This window comes from Chiloscyllium plagiosum, unplaced genomic scaffold (assembly GCF_037043375.1).
Source record: "Chiloscyllium plagiosum isolate Xiang-an unplaced genomic scaffold, Cpla_swu_hap1 HiC_scaffold_6, whole genome shotgun sequence".
Lineage (NCBI taxonomy): Eukaryota > Metazoa > Chordata > Chondrichthyes > Orectolobiformes > Hemiscylliidae > Chiloscyllium > Chiloscyllium plagiosum.
In genome coordinates this window covers 63,772,722-63,795,098 of record NW_028270144.1, presented here as the reverse complement: position 1 = coordinate 63,795,098, position 22,377 = coordinate 63,772,722, and the positions used below count along the sequence as shown (strand labels likewise).

The window sequence follows — 22,377 nt, the reverse complement described above, 5'->3', positions numbered from 1 at the left end:
AAGACTACGATAACTACATCTCACTTCCTTCTTTGCATTGTTCTTTTCCTCCAATCTCAAGTAAATCAGCTGAGAAGTCAACATGAAGCAGGATTAAGCACGAACCACAACATACATACGAATTAGGAGCATGGCGTCTGCATTCAGTAAGATATGTTCTGATCTACGACTGATTTCATTAGTACACATTACTGCTGACCCTGATAACCTTTCATGCTCACGAAATGGTGGAGCAAAGGACCTAGGCTAGTGTAGCTAGTAATAAACTAAGATGTGGAGGGATTGAAAAACTGGGAAAAATCTACCTGTACCTTAAAAACAGACTCTGCATCTACTATATTTCTAAGAACAGAGGTCAAAAGATTACTTTAATCTATTTTAATTGGACAACTCATTTTTAAAACAGCAGCCCTTTTTTCCCTAACAGCAAACATCTCTTTCACATGCACACTGTCAAGACACCTCAAGATCCTACACGTTTCACTCAGTTCACCTCTTACTCTAAGCACCAGGTGATACAAGCTTTCATGTCCAACCTTTCCACAGAAACACAATTCATCTGTTTCAGATAACCCATTTAGATTCCTCTTTAAATGAAGGAGGCCAATGCTATACAGTACACAGTCTTCCAGATGTGATCTCATCAATATAACTCAAGCATAACCTCATTTTTGTATTCAATTCCCTCTGTAATAAACAACATACTATTATATTTTGCAAATTTATAGAACCTACGATATTAACCTTTTCAGGACAGGAGATTTCTCTGCATCTCAATTTTGTAATCTCCCACCATTTGATAATTGTCCATCTGAACAGTGTATAAAAATAATCTCATTTTCTCACATTATATTCCATTTGACGGATCAATGTCCATTCACTTAACCCCTTGGCAGCCTCATTCCATTTCCTGATTATAACTATTTCTAAGACGTTAGATGTATCATCGATAGAGCAGACTGATGTAAAATACTTGTTAAATTCACCAGCCATCTCCTTACTCTTCCATTAATCACTCCCCAGACTCACTTGTTAACTTTCTAAACCAGCTACAAAAATTGTTTGCATATTTCTTGTACAAGGAGGGAAAACCTAGTATATCTTTTAATTGTTCTTGGATGAGAACATTCAAAAAACTTGACCTGCCAGTAAGCTGCGTGTAATTATGTGCTTTTTCCTCAAGTTTGATACTTTAAACCATCTTAGTTAGGTCCAGATGATAGATCCTCATTTTGGATTTCCTTCAATTGGAATGCACCTATTGTGTATTAAGAAATATCCCCTTGGATATCTGCCACTTAACTATCTCACTTTAGCCAGTACTCCTCCTCAAAAGGAGAACTGGCTGAAGTGCGGTAGTTAAATAACAGACATTTAAAGGGATATTTAATTGCCCCAGTTTCAGTTTAAAGTAGAGCTTTGGATCAAACCTCTCTCACTCGCACAATGTAAAATTTCATCATTATATATTAGTAGCTATTTTAAGCATGCTTGCATTAAGTAATTAATAATTTGATCTTGTTGTGCAATGCCAGATCTACCATAACCTGCTCTATAGTTGGCTCCAGAATGTGCACTAAGCGAGCAGTCATTCTACAGATTAGCATTAAAGAAACATTATCCTGCCATTCTATCCCCAAGTCATTTACTTCAGAAGTTGATGCCCCACTAAGATATATTGTCCCTTCCTAGAGTCAGCCAATGGGAATAATTGCATCAAATATACCAAATTTGACAACTCCAGTGTGTAAATTGTTATGAAGCATGACATTGAAACATATTATCCAGACAAGGAGCTTGTTAAATATCAAACCCTTTAGAATTGGCCTCTGGTGGCACAGAACTTGAATCCTGTGGAAAAGAAGTTTGTCCCCAGTGGGGTTACCATTGACAATAAAGTGAAATGGAATACTCAAATAAATGCTGTGGCTATAGAAACAAATGAGGGCATGAAGGGGAATAAATAATCTCTTAATCCCCTAAAGTCTGACCAATCATCTATATGCTACAAGTCTTAGTATGATGGAATACTCCCCACTTGCCTGCATGAATGCAGCTCCAACGAAACTCAGGAAGCTTGACACAATCCAGGACAAAGCAGCCCACTTGATTGCACCCAATCCATCACATTTAGCATTCATTCCCTCCACAATACTTGTGTATTTTATTTGCTAGATGCACTGCAGCAACTTACTAACGCTCCTGACAGCACCTTCCAAATCAGCACCTCTGTAACCTAGAATATCAAGAGCAACAAATCCATTGGAACCACTGCTGGCAATTTCCCCTACAAATCTCACAGCATCAGGACTTGAAACTACTGTGTTCATATATTCACATGTGGGGACCGATTCTCTGTAAACTGCAGTGCAAGGTTTTCAAATTAACAGAATTTACTTGTGTAACCAGAGTCCAGTTGCCAAGCAACCAGCAACTTTTTTTCCCTATAAATTGTGATCATTTATAATAAATCTATACAAACTACAATAAAGTTGTATTGATGTATAATTACTAATATTTTGTGCACTTTGTCCAGATCTTACAGAAGATTGTCAGTGAAGAAAAATAAACAGACTTATGCATCAGAATCATGTGAAAGTCAAATTACAGCTGACACTGAAGGAATTTAGCTTCTGTTTGACAATAACCTGGTGCCTGGAAGCTTCCAAAAACATCCCCATCACAGAGTTGGAGACTTGGGAAAGTTCTGACTGACTTACTTTAATAGTTATCCAGGGAAGGTTGATGAATCAAACTTCATAGTAACCATAAAACTGAGGACCTTCACCTGCATCCTGCTGAACACCAGACACCTCCCTAATCACCAGTTTCTCCCTAACAACTTTCCCATCCCATACCCAATGTCTCCCATCGGGAACCAACCTGAGCACCTCTGAACCAACATGCCCCAACCAGCCACTTACCTTCTTTCTAAATATTATCAAAGTACCTGTCACCTGTAAAACCCTTTTTAACAGAAGGCTGTTCCTTAAAAAGGAACACCTCTTGGCATAAGATCAGCATTAGAGCCAAAGTGATTTCCTAGCTGGTTTGACTTAAGTCTGGTCTTAAAACTGCTAACAAGTAAACAGGAAATCTTTAAAATGGGATTACCAATCAGACCTATTCTACAGTAATAGGTCTATCTTTGCCATAATACAAGTCCATTTCACTAGGCAAAATTTAACCACAAACTAATCCACTGAAACCCACATAGATAATGCATTAGAAAATCCTACAATTGTGGATTGCAATGCAATATTAAATCAGAATTGCAAACATCATTTCAAGCAGTAAAATATTGGAATATGTTGATGGTGTTCTTATCATAATGTTCTGCTGTACAGCCTATTAAATAAAAGTACTATAAGTGCAGTACTGGAAGTCCTTACACAAAATACTGGGTACATAAACCCTCATTAAAAAAAAACATGATTTATAAAAATAGGAAAATCCTGTGATTAGATATACTTGTGTCTTTGGATCAAAATACACAACATTTACATTGAAAATGAGTCAATAATGAATCACTACAATGTATACACTTGACTAATATTAGATTTTTTTTGGTTACTAACTTGCCGTGCTACATTTTTATGGGTTATTCAATTTCCCTCCAGATTGGTCATTGAACAAAATATTTTATTATGGCTTAGTTCAAAGTCACATCCAAACAGTAGATAAATCAAATACTCAACACTAAATAACATTTTAACCACAATACAAAGTTTAGATTTTTTTCAAAAGCTTAGCAGGTCTAGTAGTATCTGAGAAGAAAAATCAGAGTTAATGTTTCAGGTCCAGTAACCCTTCCTCAGAACTGGCAGTTCTGAGGAAGGGTCACTAGACCCAAAATGTTAACAGATTTCTTTTCACAGATGCTGCCAGCCCTGCTGAGCTTTTCCAGCAATTTCTGTTTTTGTTTCTGATTTACAATATCCACAGTTCTTTCGGGTTTATTTAGATTTTGTCCATTCGTCAACTGATGAAAAAAAACTTAATTTACAAAATAGAGGAATAAACTTTATTAGCAAAAAAGACAGTCTGGCTTTTCAATTGGGACTTCTGTTACTGAATTTTAAGATACTTTTGCGGGCCGTTAAAGTAGCTTAAATACACACCTACCTGATCAGGTCAAACCTGATAAATCATAGGCATCAGATGCCTTTGTGAATGATCAACACCAAGTCTCAGAGAACACTATTTTAGTTCTGTTTTTGGCTTAAATTGAATCAAATAGGAAAAAAAACCCACAACAACACCAATGGAACAATGACAGTAGGGGGAGAAAAACCGTTCTCAAACCATGCTCTTAACCTAGTGGCAGACACTTTGCAACTTCTGGAGACCAAGAGTGAATCAAATATATGCATGTGGTAGAAATCAGCTTGACCAAAAACCAAATTCTCCATCATTTGGAGAAACAACTAGTGAATGAAGTAAACACTACCCTATATATTTGTACCCAGTATAATACTGACTTAGTCTTGGTTTATTAAAAAAAAAGGTTGCCTTGAAGTGACAAGATTCTAAATCCTGGAAACAAATGCAGTTAATATATTTGACACTTTGTCAGTAATAACATTTCTCTAAAAATGAACACAAACACGAGCCATGACAACCGTGGAAACCCAACTCACCTTGTTTCTTCACCGGCATTTTTTCTCTCAAAGTGTCATCACCAATCTTCGCCAGTTCTAGGTATGCTTGACACCAGACACCGCTCGTTCTCTTTTCTCACTCATCAAGCAGGCGAAACACTCTTAGCATTTAAACTGCGTTGTAAAGAAAGCCCCAAAGGCTATATGTGCTAAAGAATACAAACAAATCTCAAATACACACATCCACAAAACTCACAATAAAAAGCTTTGCGAAGAAACTATTTGTTAAAAGTGAGAATGGAATGGCCAAATGTTTATATAGAACGGTAATTCACTGTCCAGTTCAAACTCAGAACACCCATAAGAATTTGGCGGAATCTAACTCGATTCGTTTCAAGAGAGTCTAGACATTCGTTGTAGCTCTCAACCTGGCAAAAGAAGGTGTTTCTTCCTTTCACTCGTGATTTCTTTTGAAAGCTTGTAAGATTTCCCAGCCAGGTGGTGAGGCGCTGTTAAACAGAGTTGGAGCCGGGATCCAAAGAAGGAAGCGCAGCTGGCCAGTCACCCGCACTGACTGTCCCTAACATTAATCCAGCATCAGTTTTATTCATCGCGTATCATTGTCTCAATTCCATCGCTGACGGACTCAGCCACCATCCGTGACACTGTTTGAGAGAAAAATTAATCAAAAAACACAGAAACACCCTTGAAATCTGACTAAAAGAGAATCGGGAATCGCTCCCAAATACGAATACGCCTTACAGAAAAAATAAAAATAGTGATCGTTATTAACTTGATTCCCCTTCGACAGTTGGACTCAAATTACAAGGGCCACAGTTTATCCCTGAAGAACGAGAGAGGATAAATTCAGCAAGTGAAATGCTATAATCAAGCAGTAGGGAAGGGGGGGTTCTTATGGTGCAATGGTAGTATCCACAGCTCTGGACCAGGAAGCCGGGTTAAAGTCGCACCTGCTCCAGAGGTGAATAAAAGAACATCTCTGTACAGATGCTGGGCCACAGCTCCGTATGTCTCAATTCTGACAACTCCGCTGCTCCAGGCAGCTTTCTGACGGGACACAAACTGAAAGGGCCGACATCTACCAGTTACATTATTTTCATTAGAATCGACACTTAAATACCAATAAAGCATAATCTGTAAAATTTACACCTCCCGAGGGAAGGTAGAACTACTTGTTTATATGTGTTAAACCTTGCACAATACAATTCGCCATCTACTTCGAATTCTGAACCGACTCATCTTTCCCTCCCAGCAATTCCACCCAATTTTTTACCCCGTCCTCCCACAACGACCGCGGCTCTCGCTGAATAACGGAAGAGGCTCGCGCCACGTTTGATTGGCGTCTAGACACTACCCGCGAACATCCACCACTGACCAATTGACTGGCCGAGGAGAGGCGGGGCTTCCTCTGTGGGCGGGGAGAAGCGGGTGAAAGGTCAGTTTGGTCACCTGATCAACATGTCTGCGTTTCAGTAGTTTACATGATGTGAGGTGGTAATGTTGATAGAGGTTGATGTTTTAAATGTTGTTGCGATAGTGTGCAAATTTGTAAAGTTTTTATCTTTATAAAAGTGTATTTGTTCACCTCAGAAGTTAGGGATTCACACTCAGGTATTTTTTCTGAAATTTTACATAATTCACAATACACTTTTGCTCGTTCATCTCTTCACATATGCTGCTAGACCTACAGTGTATTTCTAGCGTGGCTCTTTTTATTTAATGCTCTGTCATTAATACCGTGTAATTCTCCAAAAACGGAACGTGTTAAAGTCAGGTGTGATGTTGTTAATTACTTCGCAATTCCTTTACACAAATTCTACACATTCACATTTCACTTAGAGTATTCTGACGCCATTTTTGCTTGACTTTGTCGTGCAATAAAATATTTTCAGTTACCTAATTTTAAACCCTAATTTGTTGTAGGTTTCAAGAATGGAAGATAATACAGTATTTACTCAAGATCCACAACCTGGTATGCCCAACCCTAATATCATGGAAATGCTTCTTGAACGGTTTCAACAGCTACCAGAATTAGACAGGTACTTATCTAATCTATGTCCACACAAATGCGCACACAGTTAAGATTCTGAATCCAAAACATTAACTCTGATTTCTCTCCATAGATGCTGTGAGACCTATTGAGATTTTCAAGCAATTTCTGTGTTTGTACCTCATAGTTAAGATTGTTTATTAAAATTTCAGACGAAGGACCTTTTCAGTTCCCATTTATTTAAACTGAATAAAACTTTGGTTTTATTCAGTTTAAAACCAAATGAAACATGTTTAAAACCAGCATCTACACAGTGATACAAGAACAATTTAAACCAAACATTTGCAATCAAAAGATTAGCAACTGTAGATATTTAAGCTTAATTTATAAGTAGGAATCACTGAGGTTAATGATGCTATATCTCTAAAATGCTTACCCCTGACTTAGTTATGCCTTAATAGCAAGGGACTCAATTCTTAATTTCTTAAACAAATGTCAGAAAAATGCTCTCTGCCATGGTTTAAATGTTTCAGCCATTATGCTATCCTTATTCAGTGCTGAATTAATAATCACAGAATCTCTAGTGTGGAGCCCAACAAGTCCACTCCAACCCTCCGCAGCATATCCTACCCAGACCCATTCCCCTACCACATTACATTTCCCACAACTAATGCACCTAACCTGCACATTCCCGAACACTATGGGCAATTTAGCATAGCCAATCCACTTAACCTGCTCATTGTTGGACTGTGGGAGGAAACTCGAGCAGCCTGAAGAAACCCATGCAGACACAGGAGAATGTGCAGACTCCAGACAGGCTGGAATCGAGCCCAGGTTTCTGGCGCTGTGAGGTAGCAGTGCTAACCACTGAGCCACCATGCCACCCTCAAAGAGTATCTTTATTCTGTCCAGTACAGCATGGTTATGCAAAGAATGTGGGAAGGGAGTGTGTGGCAATCTGGCAAGGGCTTGAATAATCTTTTTAAGCAAGTCTTTATTGTATTACATGTCAGTGGGTTCAATGAGAAGATAAGCTTTAATGTGGCTATAGTATTTCAGAGGCCCTACTCACAATTGAGCTTTTGTACCAACTGCACCCAATGAAAGTGAAGCACATCTTCAAAGAGTGAAATCTGGATGCAGAAAAAGACAAAGCAACTTTATGATTCTTTGTGGAAGAAAATGTATTAATCTCCATCTGAACATTTTTCTCCCTTGTGGAGCATTGAAGGTATAACCAGAAATGAAGGACAGATATCTCATTCGACTGCATTAATTCCTCATCCAAGAAATGTGGAAATGTTGTCTTAATTCTCAAATATAATTCAGTTTTATTTGAACTTTATTTTATTCTGATTCCATCAATGTTAACTGTGGCTGTGTCAATGGCAGTCTGTCCTGAGAAGTAGGTTCAGTTCCAATTCTAAGGGATATGCAACACTGAGGGCATGCTGCATTGTGAGATAAGCCATCTCCTGAATGAAAGATTAATCCAAATTGAATCTTTATCTCTCAAGTGGATTTTAAAAGTTAAGTGGCTATATTGCAAAAGGGCAGCAAAATTCTTGTGTGTTGTCCAGTACTTGTTTTTTAAAATCATAACAATGTATCATCTTGTAAATATTACTTTTCTATTTGTAGGTCCTCATTCTACACAAATTGCTAAGTACGATATAATAACTACATTTAAACTACTTAACTGAAGCAGTTTGGGCATCCTGAGGTTGTGAAAGATGCTATATAAGTGTAGCTTTTCTTTTCTTTGAAATAGTCATACATCACAGAAACAGACCCTTCGGTCTAACTCATTCATGTCGACCAAATTTCCAAACCTAAACTTACTCCACTTGCCTGCATTTAGTCCCTGTAAACCATTCCTATTCATGTACCTGTCCAAATGGATTTTAAATGTTGTAATTGTACCTTCATCTACCAGTTCCCCTCGCAGATCAACTACAACATTTCTCACTTCATTTTCCTACATTTGCCTACTTTTTCCCTGTAATGCTTGATTCCTCACTGATTAAGGTTCCTGACCTAGACCCTCCCATGGGAGGTGGTATCCTCTCAGCATTTACTCTGTCAAGACCTTTAGAACTTGTACATATTTCAGCCCTTCGATCCAACCAACCCATGACGACCATAATCCCAAGATAAAATAGTCCCACGTGCCTGCGTTTAGCCCATATCTCCAAGTATTTTTTCTTTATGCACTTATCTAAATGTTTTTAAATGTTGTAACTGTGTCCACATCCACCACTTCCTCTGGACGATCATTCCACTCAGTTCATTCTGCATATGCAACACCCTATATGTGAATAAATAGCCCCTCATGTCTTTTTTAAACCTCTCTCTCACCTTAAAAATGTGCCCACCTGTTTTGATCACCCCCAACCTAGGGAAAAGATCTTTGCTATTTACCTTACCTAAGTCCCACATGATTTGATAAACCACTATAAGGCCTCTTCCTATGCTCCACTGAAAAAAGTCCCAGCCTATCCAGCCTCTACTTATGATTCAACCCTCCAGTTCCAACAACATCCTGGTAAATCTTAGCTGAACCCTCTCCAATTTAATACCTTTGGTCTCACACAGTAAAATACCCATAAGACTTGGATCTCCAACAACTAACAATTACATTACTTTTTATAATTATTATCTCTTATATAATTACATACAAAAGAGTACCACATTCCAATTCACTGTGCATTGATGCAGAATTATCACTAGAAGAATGGAAATGGAATATATATATTCAGAGGTTCATTAGATTATAATAGTGGTATGATTACTGAATATAGTGGTATGATTACTGAAGCACACTATTACTTAAAAGAAATATAACCATTTCAGGAAAAATGTCTAATAGAAGAGGTAGCATCAACAAGATGCACCAAATGGCTGCCTTTTAAAATTTTCTAACAATTGCAAACCTCACCACGGATTTATTAAGCAAAAAGTGTGTGGGCTGCTACAAAAAAGAATTAAAACTGATAAAATTTAGAAATCAAATGCTAATAATTCTGTTCAATTTTGCCAGGGCCCTCAAGATTAAAGAATCAGTATTCACCTTCCTTTAATCCTCCATTTGGTATGATGTATTTATCTTTTTTGTAAATCCCTGGGACTACTGATTCCCTTTCACTTCCAATTTGCTCTTAGTCACACAGATTAGGGAGAACATTTCCTTGGACATGATTCTTCCTGGACTGTGAGGACACAGATAACCCTACTGTATTTTTTTATTATTAAATATAGCTTCTAAAAAGAGTGTGCACATATTCTCAGTATTCTTTCATCATTTCAATTAATCTTGAATTTGTCAATTCTCTTTAGAGGAAATGTGATTCTCAGCTTGCCTATCAAATTTAGGGACCAGTTCAGTTTGCAAATGCTCATTCCTAGAATGGGAACAAACCAGACAATTAACCTATAGCCAGAACAAGGCATCTTAGTTATGGAAAAAGCCAACGTATTTCCATTTATTATTTAGATGTACTTGCCATAATCCATTCCTGTTACTGTGGGTGCAAGTATTAGAGAAAAGATATCTCAAACTGCAAACTAAAGCTAATGGGTTCCCTAACCTCGAGGGTGTCTGATACTGTTTGGTACCACCAAAATAGCTTCCTTCGTAAAGTTTTGAATGACATTTCTAATATGAAATCCATTCCTCCAATTTCGGGTGGTGCTTGTTTGCAAGTACTAGAAAGACAGAATTCTGATGAGTGTATTCCTTATAAATCCACTCTCGTTTAAATTGTAGTTCATCTGAATAATTTCAATTACAAATTCTTTCTGCTGAGTCGTGGTTTATTTGTGAAGTGCAATGCACCATATATTTTCTGGCTGTTGTTAGATCTACATCAGGTCTATCCTCTGAGTAATCTGTGAACTGCGTTATGTAATAACATATTTATTACTTCCTTTGAGTTTGTTTTAATTTAAAAATAACCAACAGCATAAAATAACTTTATGCTTCAAATAAGATAAAAGGTTAGTTTATTAAATAACTGTTGCTAAAAGTTACTGGTATTAAGGATGCTGCGGTTGCCACCATCTTCAAGAAGGGAGACAAAGTGGATTGTGGAAACTACTGACGAATCTCCCTACTCTGTGTTGCCAAGAAGACTAGAAATGCTCCCTAGAAATTCTTCTGGAAATCAGGTGTGGTTTCCAACCAAACTGTGGAACTAGGCATGATTTTCACTGCTCAACAAGTCCAAGTGGAATAATAGGAACAGCAACACCATTCTAAATTGCCTTCATCAATCTGACCAAGGGTTTTGTCTCAGTCAATTTAGAAGTGTTATGGAAGACCCTTGCTCTCCCAAGAAATTCATCATTTTCCATCTTCTTCACAACAAAATGTCAGCAATGGTCTTCACCAATAATATGATAGAATCCTTTGCAGTCAAGCAGAGATGTACAATTGCACTAATCCTTTTCTTTGTCTTTATTGCCACTATTCTCCATCTTGTCAAAAACAAGATTCCCAGTGGTTTGAACTTTATCGTAGTGTATGGGACTATCAAGAAGTTAGGAAAAACCAAGACGATCTATAGATCAGTATAGTGTGTTCAAATGCAGTAGAAGTAAATTATCAAAACTACTGAGCAATACAAGTAAATTATCAAACCTACTAAACAATCGAGATTAAAATAACTAAAATTCAGTCGTAATGGAATAAATATTTGATTTAGTCTCTCATATTAACAAGAAATTGTTGGAAGAATTGCAAAAGCATGGTTTAGACTAGAATATGATACCTTGAAAACAAACAATGATATTCTGAAGGATAGTTAAAGAGACTTATATAGGAATGTGAAAATGTAGTAACCACAAAGTTTCACTTGATTAAGGTACTAATTTGGAATCAAGATAGGGGTTTCCTAATGTATGCAGGTAAGAATACCTTAGATTTAACTTAATCTGGGAGTTGCTCGATAGATGCGTGGCAGTAGAATCAGTACTGATTAGGATACAGTTAATCCATGTCACTCAGTCAATCCATGTCACTCAGTGTCTTGTTAATGATTTGGAGATGCCGGTGTTGGACTGGGGTGTACAAAGTTAAAAATCACACAACACCAGGTTATAGTCCAACAGGTTTAATTGGAAGCACACTAGCTTTCGGAGCGACGCTCCTTCATCAGGTAAATTGACTGAGACAAAACCCTTGGTCAGATTGATGAAGGCAATTTAGAATAGTGTTGCTGTTCCTATTATTCCACTTGGACTTGTTGAGCAGTGAAAATCACCTGATGAAGGAGCGTCGCTCCGAAAGCTAGTGTGCTTCCAATTAAACCTGTTGGACTATAACCTGGTGGTGTGTGATTTTTAACTTTGTCTTGTTAATGTCACTCTGGTCACCCTTAAATCAATTTTTCCTCTCCACATTTATATTTCAAACTATTTGTACATACATGATGGAGGTAGCTCCACGCATATCAGCTGTTACCTGAGCACTGAATGTGAAGTAACAGTTAATGAAAGGTTTTCTCTACAATAACTCATGTTTGCAGTTGAGATTTGTAATGAAAACTAAATTTCTTCTCCTCCTCCCACAGAAAGCTTTTTGCATATGGACCCATCTACCTTGGGATAAATTCAGCATTTGCTGGTTTAATTGCCAACAGTTTCTTTCGAAGAGTACTCAATATTGCTCAGGCTCGTTTTGCTTCCAGTTTGCCAATGGGAATTCTTCCATTCCTGACTACAATAGCAGGATATAATGCTGTTGTGTCAAAGCCTTTGCTTTCAGGTTGGTAAGGGATTTGTTATGAATAATACAAGCATGTTGTTTATCCTACCTAGATCCAAAATAATAATACATTCTGATTTTTAGTATTGAAGATATTTTATAGCAGTGTAATATTAGTTAGCTCAGTTGGCTTCACAATTGGTTTGTGACACAGAGTGATGCCAACAGTCAAGGTTCAATTCCCGTACTGACTGAGGTTACCTACCCTCTCAATCTTGCCCCTTGACTGAGGGAGGAAACTAGCAACGAGGTTAAAATAGGTTTCAAAGATGTTTATATGTCATCTCAATCAACTGGACAGCTAATTAAAAATGAAGCTGACATTGTTCTTAAAATTTAAAACAAAATTTTTATCGTGAAAAATTGATTTTGTTTTGTTTAGGTGATCTCAATTGTCCCACGTGTGCCCTAGTTAGAGGAGGATTAGTGGCTTCTGTTGGAGGAACCTTGTATCCTGTTCTCCTGGCCTTACCAATAAATGCTGGCCTTGCATCACGGTGAGGATGATATATGGTTGTACTCTCTTGCTACAAAGAATTGTTTTCATACTATAGTGACTCCTAGCATCTTAAAAATGTTTTAGTGTATTTGCAATTTGATGGGGAGAAAGGTTGCATTTTACATCAATCTTCTATAAATGTGGAGAAAATTGTAAAATGTTCTGCAGCAAAATACATACTCAAAGCATATGTTATTGTATGGAGGTCTGTGACTAGTGGTGCTCCACAGAGATCCATACTGGGATCTTTACTGTATGTGATATGTATAAATGACTTGGATGAAAATGTAGATGGGTGGATTAGTAAATTTGCAGATGATAAAAATCAGTGGAATTATGGATGGTGTAGAACGTTGTCAAAGGATACAGCGCCATATAGTTATGTTGCAGATATGGGCGGACAAATGGCAGGAGGAGTTTAATTCGGGTAAGTGTGAGGTGCTGCGCTTTGCGAAATCAAATGTTAAGGAAAAGTATACAGTGAATGACAGGACCGTGAACAGCATTGAAGTACAGAAGGATCTTGGGGTTCAAGTCCATAGCTCCCTGAAAATGGCCATGCAAGTAAATGGGAAGGCAAAGAAGGCATGTGGTATGCTCGCCTTTATTGGTAGGCGAGTTGACTACAAGAGTTAGGATATAATATTGCAGCTTTTTAAGGTTAGGCCATACTTAGTGTATTGCTTTCAATTCTGGTCGCCACATTACAGGAACGATGTGGAAGCTTTGGAGAGGGTGCAGAAGAGGTTTACCAGGATGCTGCCTGGATTAGAATGTATAAGCTATAAGGAGAAGCTAGGAAAACTTGGGTTTTTTCCCTCTGGAGGAGTGTAAGCTAAGCGAAGACTTCATAGTCTATAAAATTGAGATGTATATTTAGGGTTGACAGTCAGAATCTTTTTCCCAGAGTTGAAATATCTAAAACCCGGGGGCATGCATTTAAGATGAGAGGGAGAAAAGTTCAAAGGAGATGTAAGAGACAATTTTTTATACAGAGTGTGGTAGGAATCTTGAGTGCACTGCCAGGGGTGGTGGTGGAGGCAGGTCCTATAGGGGTGTTTGAGGGACTTTTAGACAAGCACATGAACATGCAAGGAATGGAGGGAAATGGACCAACAGCAGGAAGAAGGAATTAATTTGGCATCAGGTTGGCACAACTTTGTTGTTTATGGATGAATCAGAAAATTAAATCCCATTTGATTTTCACTGCATTTGTAGAATTGTTCCTGACTTTCCAGTTGCTTGCCATTTCCAAACACAATCTTCCTCTTAAGCTGACATTTTCAACCATGCTTGCTGCATTGATCCAGCAAAGCTTAACATACAGTGCAGGAAGAGCATTCATTTTCCCATTTAAGCACTTAACAGCCTTCAGAACTAAATATACTAAATTCAACAGTTTCCAAGTATGAACACTGTCCTCCATTTTGATTATGCATGTATACCCACGTCCCATGTTGATGATATCAGTTTGCTGTTAGCAGATCTGACCGATTTACTGCTGGTCAGACCTGTCATTCACACTGATTTTGCATCCTCCTATCTTCTTCAGTGTCATTAGCACTCCCTTTGCCTTTTGATCTGGGGACCCTCACCATTTGTTCTATTCACTCCAATATCTGTGTCAACAGCATAAACAATATCATTTTCCAGCCCATTCATTCCACAGGAGAGACATATTGGACTGAAAGCATTAATTTTGTTTCTCTTTTCAGAGCTGCTGCTCGACCTTCTGAGTTTCTACAGACCTTTGTACTCTTACTCTTATATTCAAAACCTCTCATAATAAAAGAAAACATCCCATTAACTCTCTCGAGTATGTGTTATCCCTGTGCTTCTCAGAACTCTGAAGACGTTCTCTGGTTTAATACCATTTTCTTAACCATCATGCCAAAGAGAACAACTTCACGTTTGCACAGATTGCACTTCATTTGCCAGATTTTTGCCTACTCACTCAACCTATGTATTGCATCTGCATTTTCCAATGTTGTCTTCACGGTACACTTCCCTATAAATCTTAGTGATGTCTGTGAATTTAGTTACCTTACCTTTGCTCCTCTCATCTAAGTCATTGATGTAAGTTGTAAAACATTGAGTCCCCAGCAGACATCCCTGCAGGACTTCGCAGTCACATCCTGCCTTTCTTTTCTGCCGACCAATCAGTTTTCTTGTAATACTATTATATTGCCCCATATGCCATAAACTTCTATTTTCAACAGTAACCTTTGATGTGGCATCTTCTTGCATACTTTCTCCCATATTTTGTGACGGGGAGTTGTAAATCATTCCTACTAGTTAGTTCTTTTCCCTAGCTATTTCTCATCTCCACCCTAAACCAATTCTACATCCTGATCTCTTGAACCAAAGTCATATCTAACTATTAGCACAAATGCAATCTTTGATTAATAGTACTATCCCTCCACTGTTACCTATCTGCCTTTGTTATTAATATCCTGTACTTCTCAATATTCAGGACCCATTCTTTGTCATCCTGAAGTCGTGTCTCCATAATGGCAATCGGATCATATTTATTTACTTCATTGTGCATGATATATTTGTTTATTTTGTGATAAGAAGTTATCATCATAAAGCAAATATTATTACAAGAGGGGAAAATATGGGAAAACTAATGGAATGTAAGGGTGACCGGCTCCCTCAACGTGTGCTGTCACATCAGAGGACCTTAAAGGCAAGTGGTCACCCTTTCCCGGTATTCAGGATGGCAAAATTTGTGGAGACATGGAGTCATAGAATCAGAAATGTGGTCAGGCTATTCAGCCCATTGAGTTGACCCAGACCCACTTTTCTGCTCTATCCCTGTAACCCTGCATTTCCCATAGCTAATCCACCTAGCTTGTACATCCCTGAACACTGTGGCCTATACAGCACAGCTAATCTACCTAACCTGCACATCTCTGGATTGTGAGAGGAAACCGGAGCACCCAGAGGTAACCCACACAGGCACAGGGAGAATGTACAAACTACACATAGCTAGTTGCCCGAAGATGAAATCAAACCCAGTCCCTGGTGCTGTGAGGAAGCAGTGCTAACCACTGAGCCACCATACCGCATTTGCAAGACAAAGAGATTTTAATAAAAATCCAAATTAATGTAATCATAGAATTGCTTCAGTTCCAACTCATCCATGCCAACCAGATTTCCTAACTTACTCTAGTCCCGTTTGCCAGCATTTGACCCATATCCCTCCAAGGTCAGGGTGATAATGGGGGACTTCAATATGCAAATGGACTGGGTGAATAATGTTGCCAGTGGATCCAAAGAAAGGAAATTCATGGAATGCTTACAGGATGGCTTTTTGGAACAGCTTGTCATGGAGCCCACAAGGGAACAGGCTATTCTGGACTTAGTGCTATGTGATGAACCAGACTTTGTGAAAAATTTTAAAGTTAAGGGAACACTTAGGAGGCAGCGATCATAATATGACAGAGTTCAGTCTGCAATTTGAAAGAGAGAAGGCAAAATTGGATGTAATGGTGTTACAGTTAAATAAAGATAATTACTGGGGCATGAGAGGAACTGACGAAAATCAACCGGAAACAGAGCCTAGTGGGGAAGACAGTAGAGCAACAATGGCAGGAGATTCTGGTGGAGGGGGGGGGTTTGGCCACCATGGCTGACAAAGGAAATCAGGAAATGTATCATAGAAAAAGAGAGAGCCTCTTAAGTGGCCAACAGCACGGGGAAATCAGAAGATTGGGAAGACTGCAAAAAACAAACAGAGGATAACAAAGAGAGAAATAGAAAAGGAGAGGATCAAATATGAAGGTAAGTGAGCCAGTATTATTAGAAATGGTAGTAAAAGTTTCTTTCAATACATAAGAAACAAACGAGAGGCAAAAGTAGAAATTGAGCTGCTTCAAATTAATGCAGGAAGGCTAGTGATGGGAGATAAGGAAATAAATGAAGAACTTAATAAATACTTTATGTCAGTCTTCACAGTGGAAGACATGAGTAATGTCCCAACAATTAAGGAGTGTCAAGGGGCAGAGTTGAGTATGGTAGCCATTACAAAAGAGAAAGTGCTAGAAAAGCTAAAGTCTAAAAATTGATAAATCTTGTGGCCTGGATGGGCTACATTCTAGAGTTCTGAGGGAGGTGGCTGAAGGAGGCGTTGGTTGTAAACTTTCAAATCTCACTGGAGTCAGGGGAAGACCCAGATGATTGTAAAATCACTGTTGTAACCCCCTTGTTCAAGAAAAGATCATGACAAAAGATGGAAAATTATTAGCCTAACCTCGGTTGTAGGTAAAATCTCATCGTTAAGGATGAGATTTCTAAATTCTTGCAAGTGCTGGGTAGGATTAGAACAAGTCAGCATGGATTTAGTAAGGGGAGGTTGTGTCTGACAAACGTGTTAGACTTTGAAGAGGCAACAGTGGATGTATTCCATCTAGACTTCCAAAAGGTCTTTGTTAAGGTGCCTCACGGGAGGCTGCTGAGTAAGGTGATGGCCCATGGTGTTCGAGGTGAGTTACTGGCTTGGATTGAGGATTGGCTGTCTGACAGAAGGCAGAGAGTTGGGATAAGAGGTTCTTGTTCAGAATGGCAGCTAGTGACAAGTGGGGTCCCGTAGGGTTCAGTGTTGGGGCCGCAGCTGTTCATTTTAAATATTAATGATCTGGATGAAGGGACTGGGGGCATTCTGGCGAAGTTCGACAATGATACGAAGCTAGGCGGACAGGCAGGTAGCTCTGAGGAGGTGGGGAGCCTGCAGAAAGATTTAGAGAGTTTAGGAGAGTGGTCCAAGAAATGACTGATGAAATTCAACCTGAGCAAATGTGAGGTCTTGCAATTTGGAAAAAAGAATACAGGCATGGAGTATTTTCTAAACAGTGAGAAAGTTCATAAAGCCAAAGCACAAAGGGATCTGGGAGTGCTCGTCCAGGATTCTCTAAAAGTTGACTTTTGTGGTTAAGAAAGCAAATATAATGTTGTCATTTATCTCAAGAAGGCTGGAATGTAAAAACAGCGATATGTTACTGAGACTTTATAAAGCTCTGGTTAGGGCCCAGTTAGAATACTGTGTCCAGTTTAAGGCCCCACACCTGGGGAATGATATACTGGCACTGGAGCGTGTCCAGCAGAGATTCACACGGATTATCCCTGGAATGATAGGTCTAAAATATAATGAACGGCTGAGGATCCTGGGATTGTATTCATTAGAAGGTTGAGAGGAGATGTAATAGAAACTTACAAGATAATGCAAGGGTGAACGCTGGAAATTTGTTTCCCTCAGGTAGGGATACGAGGACCTGTGGGCCCGGCCTTCAGATTAGAGAGGGTCAATTTAAAACGGAAATGAGGAGACATTTCTTCAGTCAGAGTGGTGGGCCTGTGGAATTCATTGCCACGGAGTGCAGTGGAGGCTGGGACGTTAAATGTCTTCAAGGTAGAAAATGATAAATTCTTAATTTCACAAGGAATTAAGGGATACGGGGAGAGTGTGGGTCAGTGGCATTGAGATGCCCATCAGCCATGATTGAATGGTGGAGTGGACTCGAGGACCGAATGGTCTTACTTCTACTCCTATATCTTATGGTCTAAACCCTACCTATACCCATCCAGGTGCCTTTTAAATGTTGTGTTTGTACAATCCTTCACCACTTCCTCTGGTGGCTTCCTCGTTCTGTACATGCACCACCCTCTGCATGAAAAAGTTGCTCTTTGTATCCCTTTTAAATCTTTGCCTTCTACTTTTGGACTCCCCTAACTATTAATTTTATCTCTGCCCCTCATGATTTTATAAACCTCCATAAGGTCACCCCTCAGCCTCTGATGCTCCAGGGAAAAAAGCCCTAGCATATTCTGCCTCTTCCTTGAACCTCAAACCCTCCAACCCTATAATATCCTTGTAAACCTTTTCTGAACCCTTTCAACTTTAACTACATCTTTCCTATAGCAGGGAGACCAGAACTGAACACACTATTCCAAAAGTGGCTTAACCAATGTCCTATACAACTGCAACATGATTTCCCAACTCCTATGTTTAATGCACTATCCAATGAAGGCACATGTACCAAATGCCGCTTTCACTATCCTGTCTACCTGCATCTCCACCTTCAAGGAGCTATGAAACTGCACCCCAATGTCTCTTCATTCGGCAACACTCCCCATAACCCTACCATTAAATGTGTAAGTCCTGTCCTGATTTGCTTTATCAAAATCCAACACCTCACATTTCACTAAATTAAACTCCATCTGCCATTCCCTAGTCCATTGGCCCATCTGAGCAATGTCCTGTTGTACTCTGAGATAACCTTCTTCACTGTCCTTTATTAATAGTTTCATTCTGTTGCTTAATTATGAAAACTGCCAGTAACATCCTTTACCTGTTCTTTACATATCTCTGCTGTCACTTCCCCGTCACTACAGCTCAGATGACCAGACCACTGTATTGCAATGCTGGGTGATGCCAACAGCATGGGTTTGATTCCTGCACCAGCTGAGGGTACCATGAAGAACTCTCTTTTTCCACCTCTACCCTTGCCTGAGGCATGATGATCATCAGGTGAAATGGTCACCAGTTCTCTCTTTCTAATGGGAGAGCAAACCTATGATCCAGTAGGATTTTGACAACTTTACCGTTAACACTTAGTACAAGTATTCAAGATAGTACTTATTTTCTAACTACATTTTACTCTCTTTGGTCCAGGTATAATACAGCTCCATTGCCACAAAGAGGAAATACAATACGATTCTGGATTACTATTTGTCAGCCAGTTATGAGGAAATTAAGCTTCATATTAATCCTTCAAGCTCTCTTCGGAGTCTATCTGAGTTCCAAGCACTATGCAATTTATGTGAAAATGTTAGCACTTCCTCCACCTCCTAAAATTCCCAAACTAAATGCGTAAATTGGAGGAAAAAAAATGTAATTTCTTCAGGACTCATCAACATAGTTTGACACTGGTGAATGCATGATCATATGAGAAAAGAATGTGTAAATTTAGAAAACTTGAATAGTAAAATTACAGCACACAACTAAACATAATCAATTTTTTTTTATATAGTCCTGCATTTGTGACTGGACCAGCCCTGCCTCAATTGATAGCACTTTTGTCTGTGTGTCACAAGATTTCAGATTCAAGTCCCATTCCAGAACTTGAGCTGAAAAATTCTGACACTGACACTCCAGTACAGCACTGAGGGAGTCTTTTGGCCAATTTGTTAAATGGAGGCCTCATCTGTGTGCTCAGGAGACCTGGTGTGCTGAACAATATTAATCCCTCAATCTACATTAAAAATATACAATTAGTGTTTGTTATCACAGTGCTATTCTTAAGTTTTAGTTCTGTATAAATTTTCAGTAAAGTGCTTAGAGATATCTGGTGGTTTGTGAAAAGCACGGTATATATATTTAATCATAAAGTCCAAGTGCTGCAATTGTAATATAAAATCATTTTTAAAAATTTCTTCCGGCTACATCGTTAAAATATGAAACTGATTCTGAAAGAAATCTTGAAAGTAAACCACAAACATGTACATGCATCCTTTTATGTCATCAAGAAACAGCAGCATGGATGATTTCCTGGATGTGATAATTTAAGTCTTCATGCAATAAATTTGAGTAAAATTAATGGATGGTGTAGTTTGGTTAATCCTTTCGTTTCCTTCCAGTTCCCCAGTCATACATCTCGTCCAAGAGGTCACCTTCAAACTTTTCTGCAATATTTTGGGCTGAACTTCAAAAAAAAAGCTTGATAATGCCTGACCAGTTTTGTATTTCCAACATTTTCAATTTCTATTTCGTATTTCCGACACCTGTAGTATTCTGCTTTTGTATGTGTGCAACATTCAAACTCTCTGGTTTCCTCCACTTAAATAATGAAGTCTGAGAACATTGTCCTTTGCTTCTCCCACAAAGGACAATGGTAATTGTGGTAAAAGCAAAGGACAATGTTCTCAGACTTCATTATTTAACTGGAGGAAACCAGAGAGTTTGGACATTGCACACATTCAAAAGCAGAATACTGCAGGTGTCAGAGATATGAAATAGAAATTGATATTTTTACCCCCGTTCCCTCTTCATCCACCATCTCAAGTGAAACCAGCCTCCCATTTTTCACACTTGATTATTTAGATTAGATTAGATTCCCTACAGTGTAGAAACCGGCTCTTTGGCCCAATCAGTCCACATCGACCCTCCAAAGAGTAACCCACACAGACCCATTTCCCTCTGACTAATGCACCTAACACTATGGGCAATTTAACATGGCCAGTTCACCTGACTTGCACATCTTTGGACTGTGGGAAGAAACCGGAGGAAACCCACGCAGACAGGAGGAGAATGTGCAAACTTCACACATTTATTTATCCGGCATCAACCTCTATGCAACCACTCTCAATTTTGACCAACATCAACTCTTGATTCGCCTTTATCTCCAGTTCAAGATGTTCAGCCTTGTGTTTGTATGTCATGTGATTACTCTTCCTCTGTAACCATTTACAGCACTGTGAACTCAATATCCTTCACCATTGGTAATTTACTTTGACTGTTTAGGCCCTACACTTAAAGAGCTCCCATCCTAAATTTCTGCAACTCCCTTTTCTTCCTAATATCCTCTTTGAATCAATACTTTTATCCAACCTGGCCCCCAGCTCCCTACTTAATATCTTACCTTGCCTCAGCAATTTTGTTTGATTATATTTTTGTAATCAACTTGAGACATTTAAAAATGTTAAATGGAAATTATTAATGGGATGTGCATTTAATTGATAACAAGATGCTTAAATTTCAACTGTAAAATATCTATTATTTTTATATGTAGTACACCGAGATGGTGCAATCTGATCATCAGATTCCAAAAAAAAATCAATGTTTCCTGAACGATTTATTCCACATTTTTCCTTCTAACAAGTTCTAGTGTTAGATTCTAGAATGGCATGTGGTTGCAGATTTTCTTTTTACCAACAAGACAAATTTATTACCCAAAAGGAAAAAAGCATTATTGAAATAAGCTTTTTAAATAAAACTCAGTTTGAATCATTTTAAAAAACATGCAATTAAGCAAAGTCGTATCTGTTCCCCAACACCACTTTACAATGAGTCAAATTTGGAGAAGTTACCTTTCAATATCAAATCTTTAGGTTTGACTTAACTGCTTCTCTCTATTTCTGCCCTGGAAACTAAATTCTTCCTACACCAGTGGTCTCAAAGCTCTCCCTGAACTGTCCTATACTACTTTCTCGGAAAGAAATCGTGATTGTTTCTGACCTCTGACGGTCACCTTCAAAACTGCCCTAAAGCTTTCAATTGCTGAGTTGTCTTAATAATCCTTGATTGTTCTAAACCAAAAGTAAACTTCAATGTTTACACGCTGACGTAAATTCTGTAAGCCAGTGTAATATTTACCCTTGTCTTATATTAATCACAGTAAATCATTCTAATTGTGCCTTACTTTTTTTCATGCCAAGGTTGGAGGGTTTGAGCTCTAGGGAGATACTGAATAGGCTTAGGGCTACTTTCCTGGAGTGTCGGAAG

The 22,377-nt window shown here is 38.6% G+C and overlaps 2 protein-coding genes across 10 annotated transcripts in view; one reads left to right on the top strand and one right to left on the bottom strand.

Annotated features, from left to right (window-relative positions):
- dlg2 (discs, large homolog 2 (Drosophila)) overlaps positions 1-5,995 on the bottom strand; it is a 1,025,979-nt gene extending 1,019,984 nt beyond the window's left edge. For 4 of the 7 annotated variants that reach the window (XM_087988059.1, XM_087988060.1, XM_087988062.1 and 1 more), the window contains exons 1-2: positions 5,364-5,799; positions 4,641-5,266 (exon numbers count right to left, since the gene is read on the bottom strand). In XM_087988059.1, coding sequence (XP_087844185.1) covers positions 4,641-4,659 — 19 coding nt within the window. In that variant the 5' untranslated portion in view covers positions 4,660-5,266; positions 5,364-5,799. The other 3 variants (XM_043691614.2, XM_043691613.2, XM_043691616.2) reach the window with 3 other exon arrangements.
- Positions 5,996-6,089: 94 nt separating this feature from the next.
- Positions 6,090-20,473, top strand: tmem126a (transmembrane protein 126A). Of its 3 annotated transcripts, none has more exons than XM_043691632.2 (5): positions 6,090-6,108; positions 6,546-6,661; positions 12,183-12,376; positions 12,759-12,873; positions 19,549-20,473. In XM_043691632.2, exons 2-5 carry the CDS (start codon positions 6,555-6,557, stop codon positions 19,748-19,750), a joined length of 618 nt encoding a protein of 205 aa, XP_043547567.1. In that variant the 5' UTR covers positions 6,090-6,108; positions 6,546-6,554; the 3' UTR covers positions 19,751-20,473. The 3 variants fall into 3 exon arrangements, with proteins under 3 accessions (XP_043547567.1, XP_043547565.1, XP_043547566.1); XM_043691630.2 differs by having other exon boundaries at positions 6,096-6,131; XM_043691631.2 differs by having other exon boundaries at positions 6,097-6,233.
- The last annotated feature ends 1,904 nt before the right edge of the window (positions 20,474-22,377 follow it).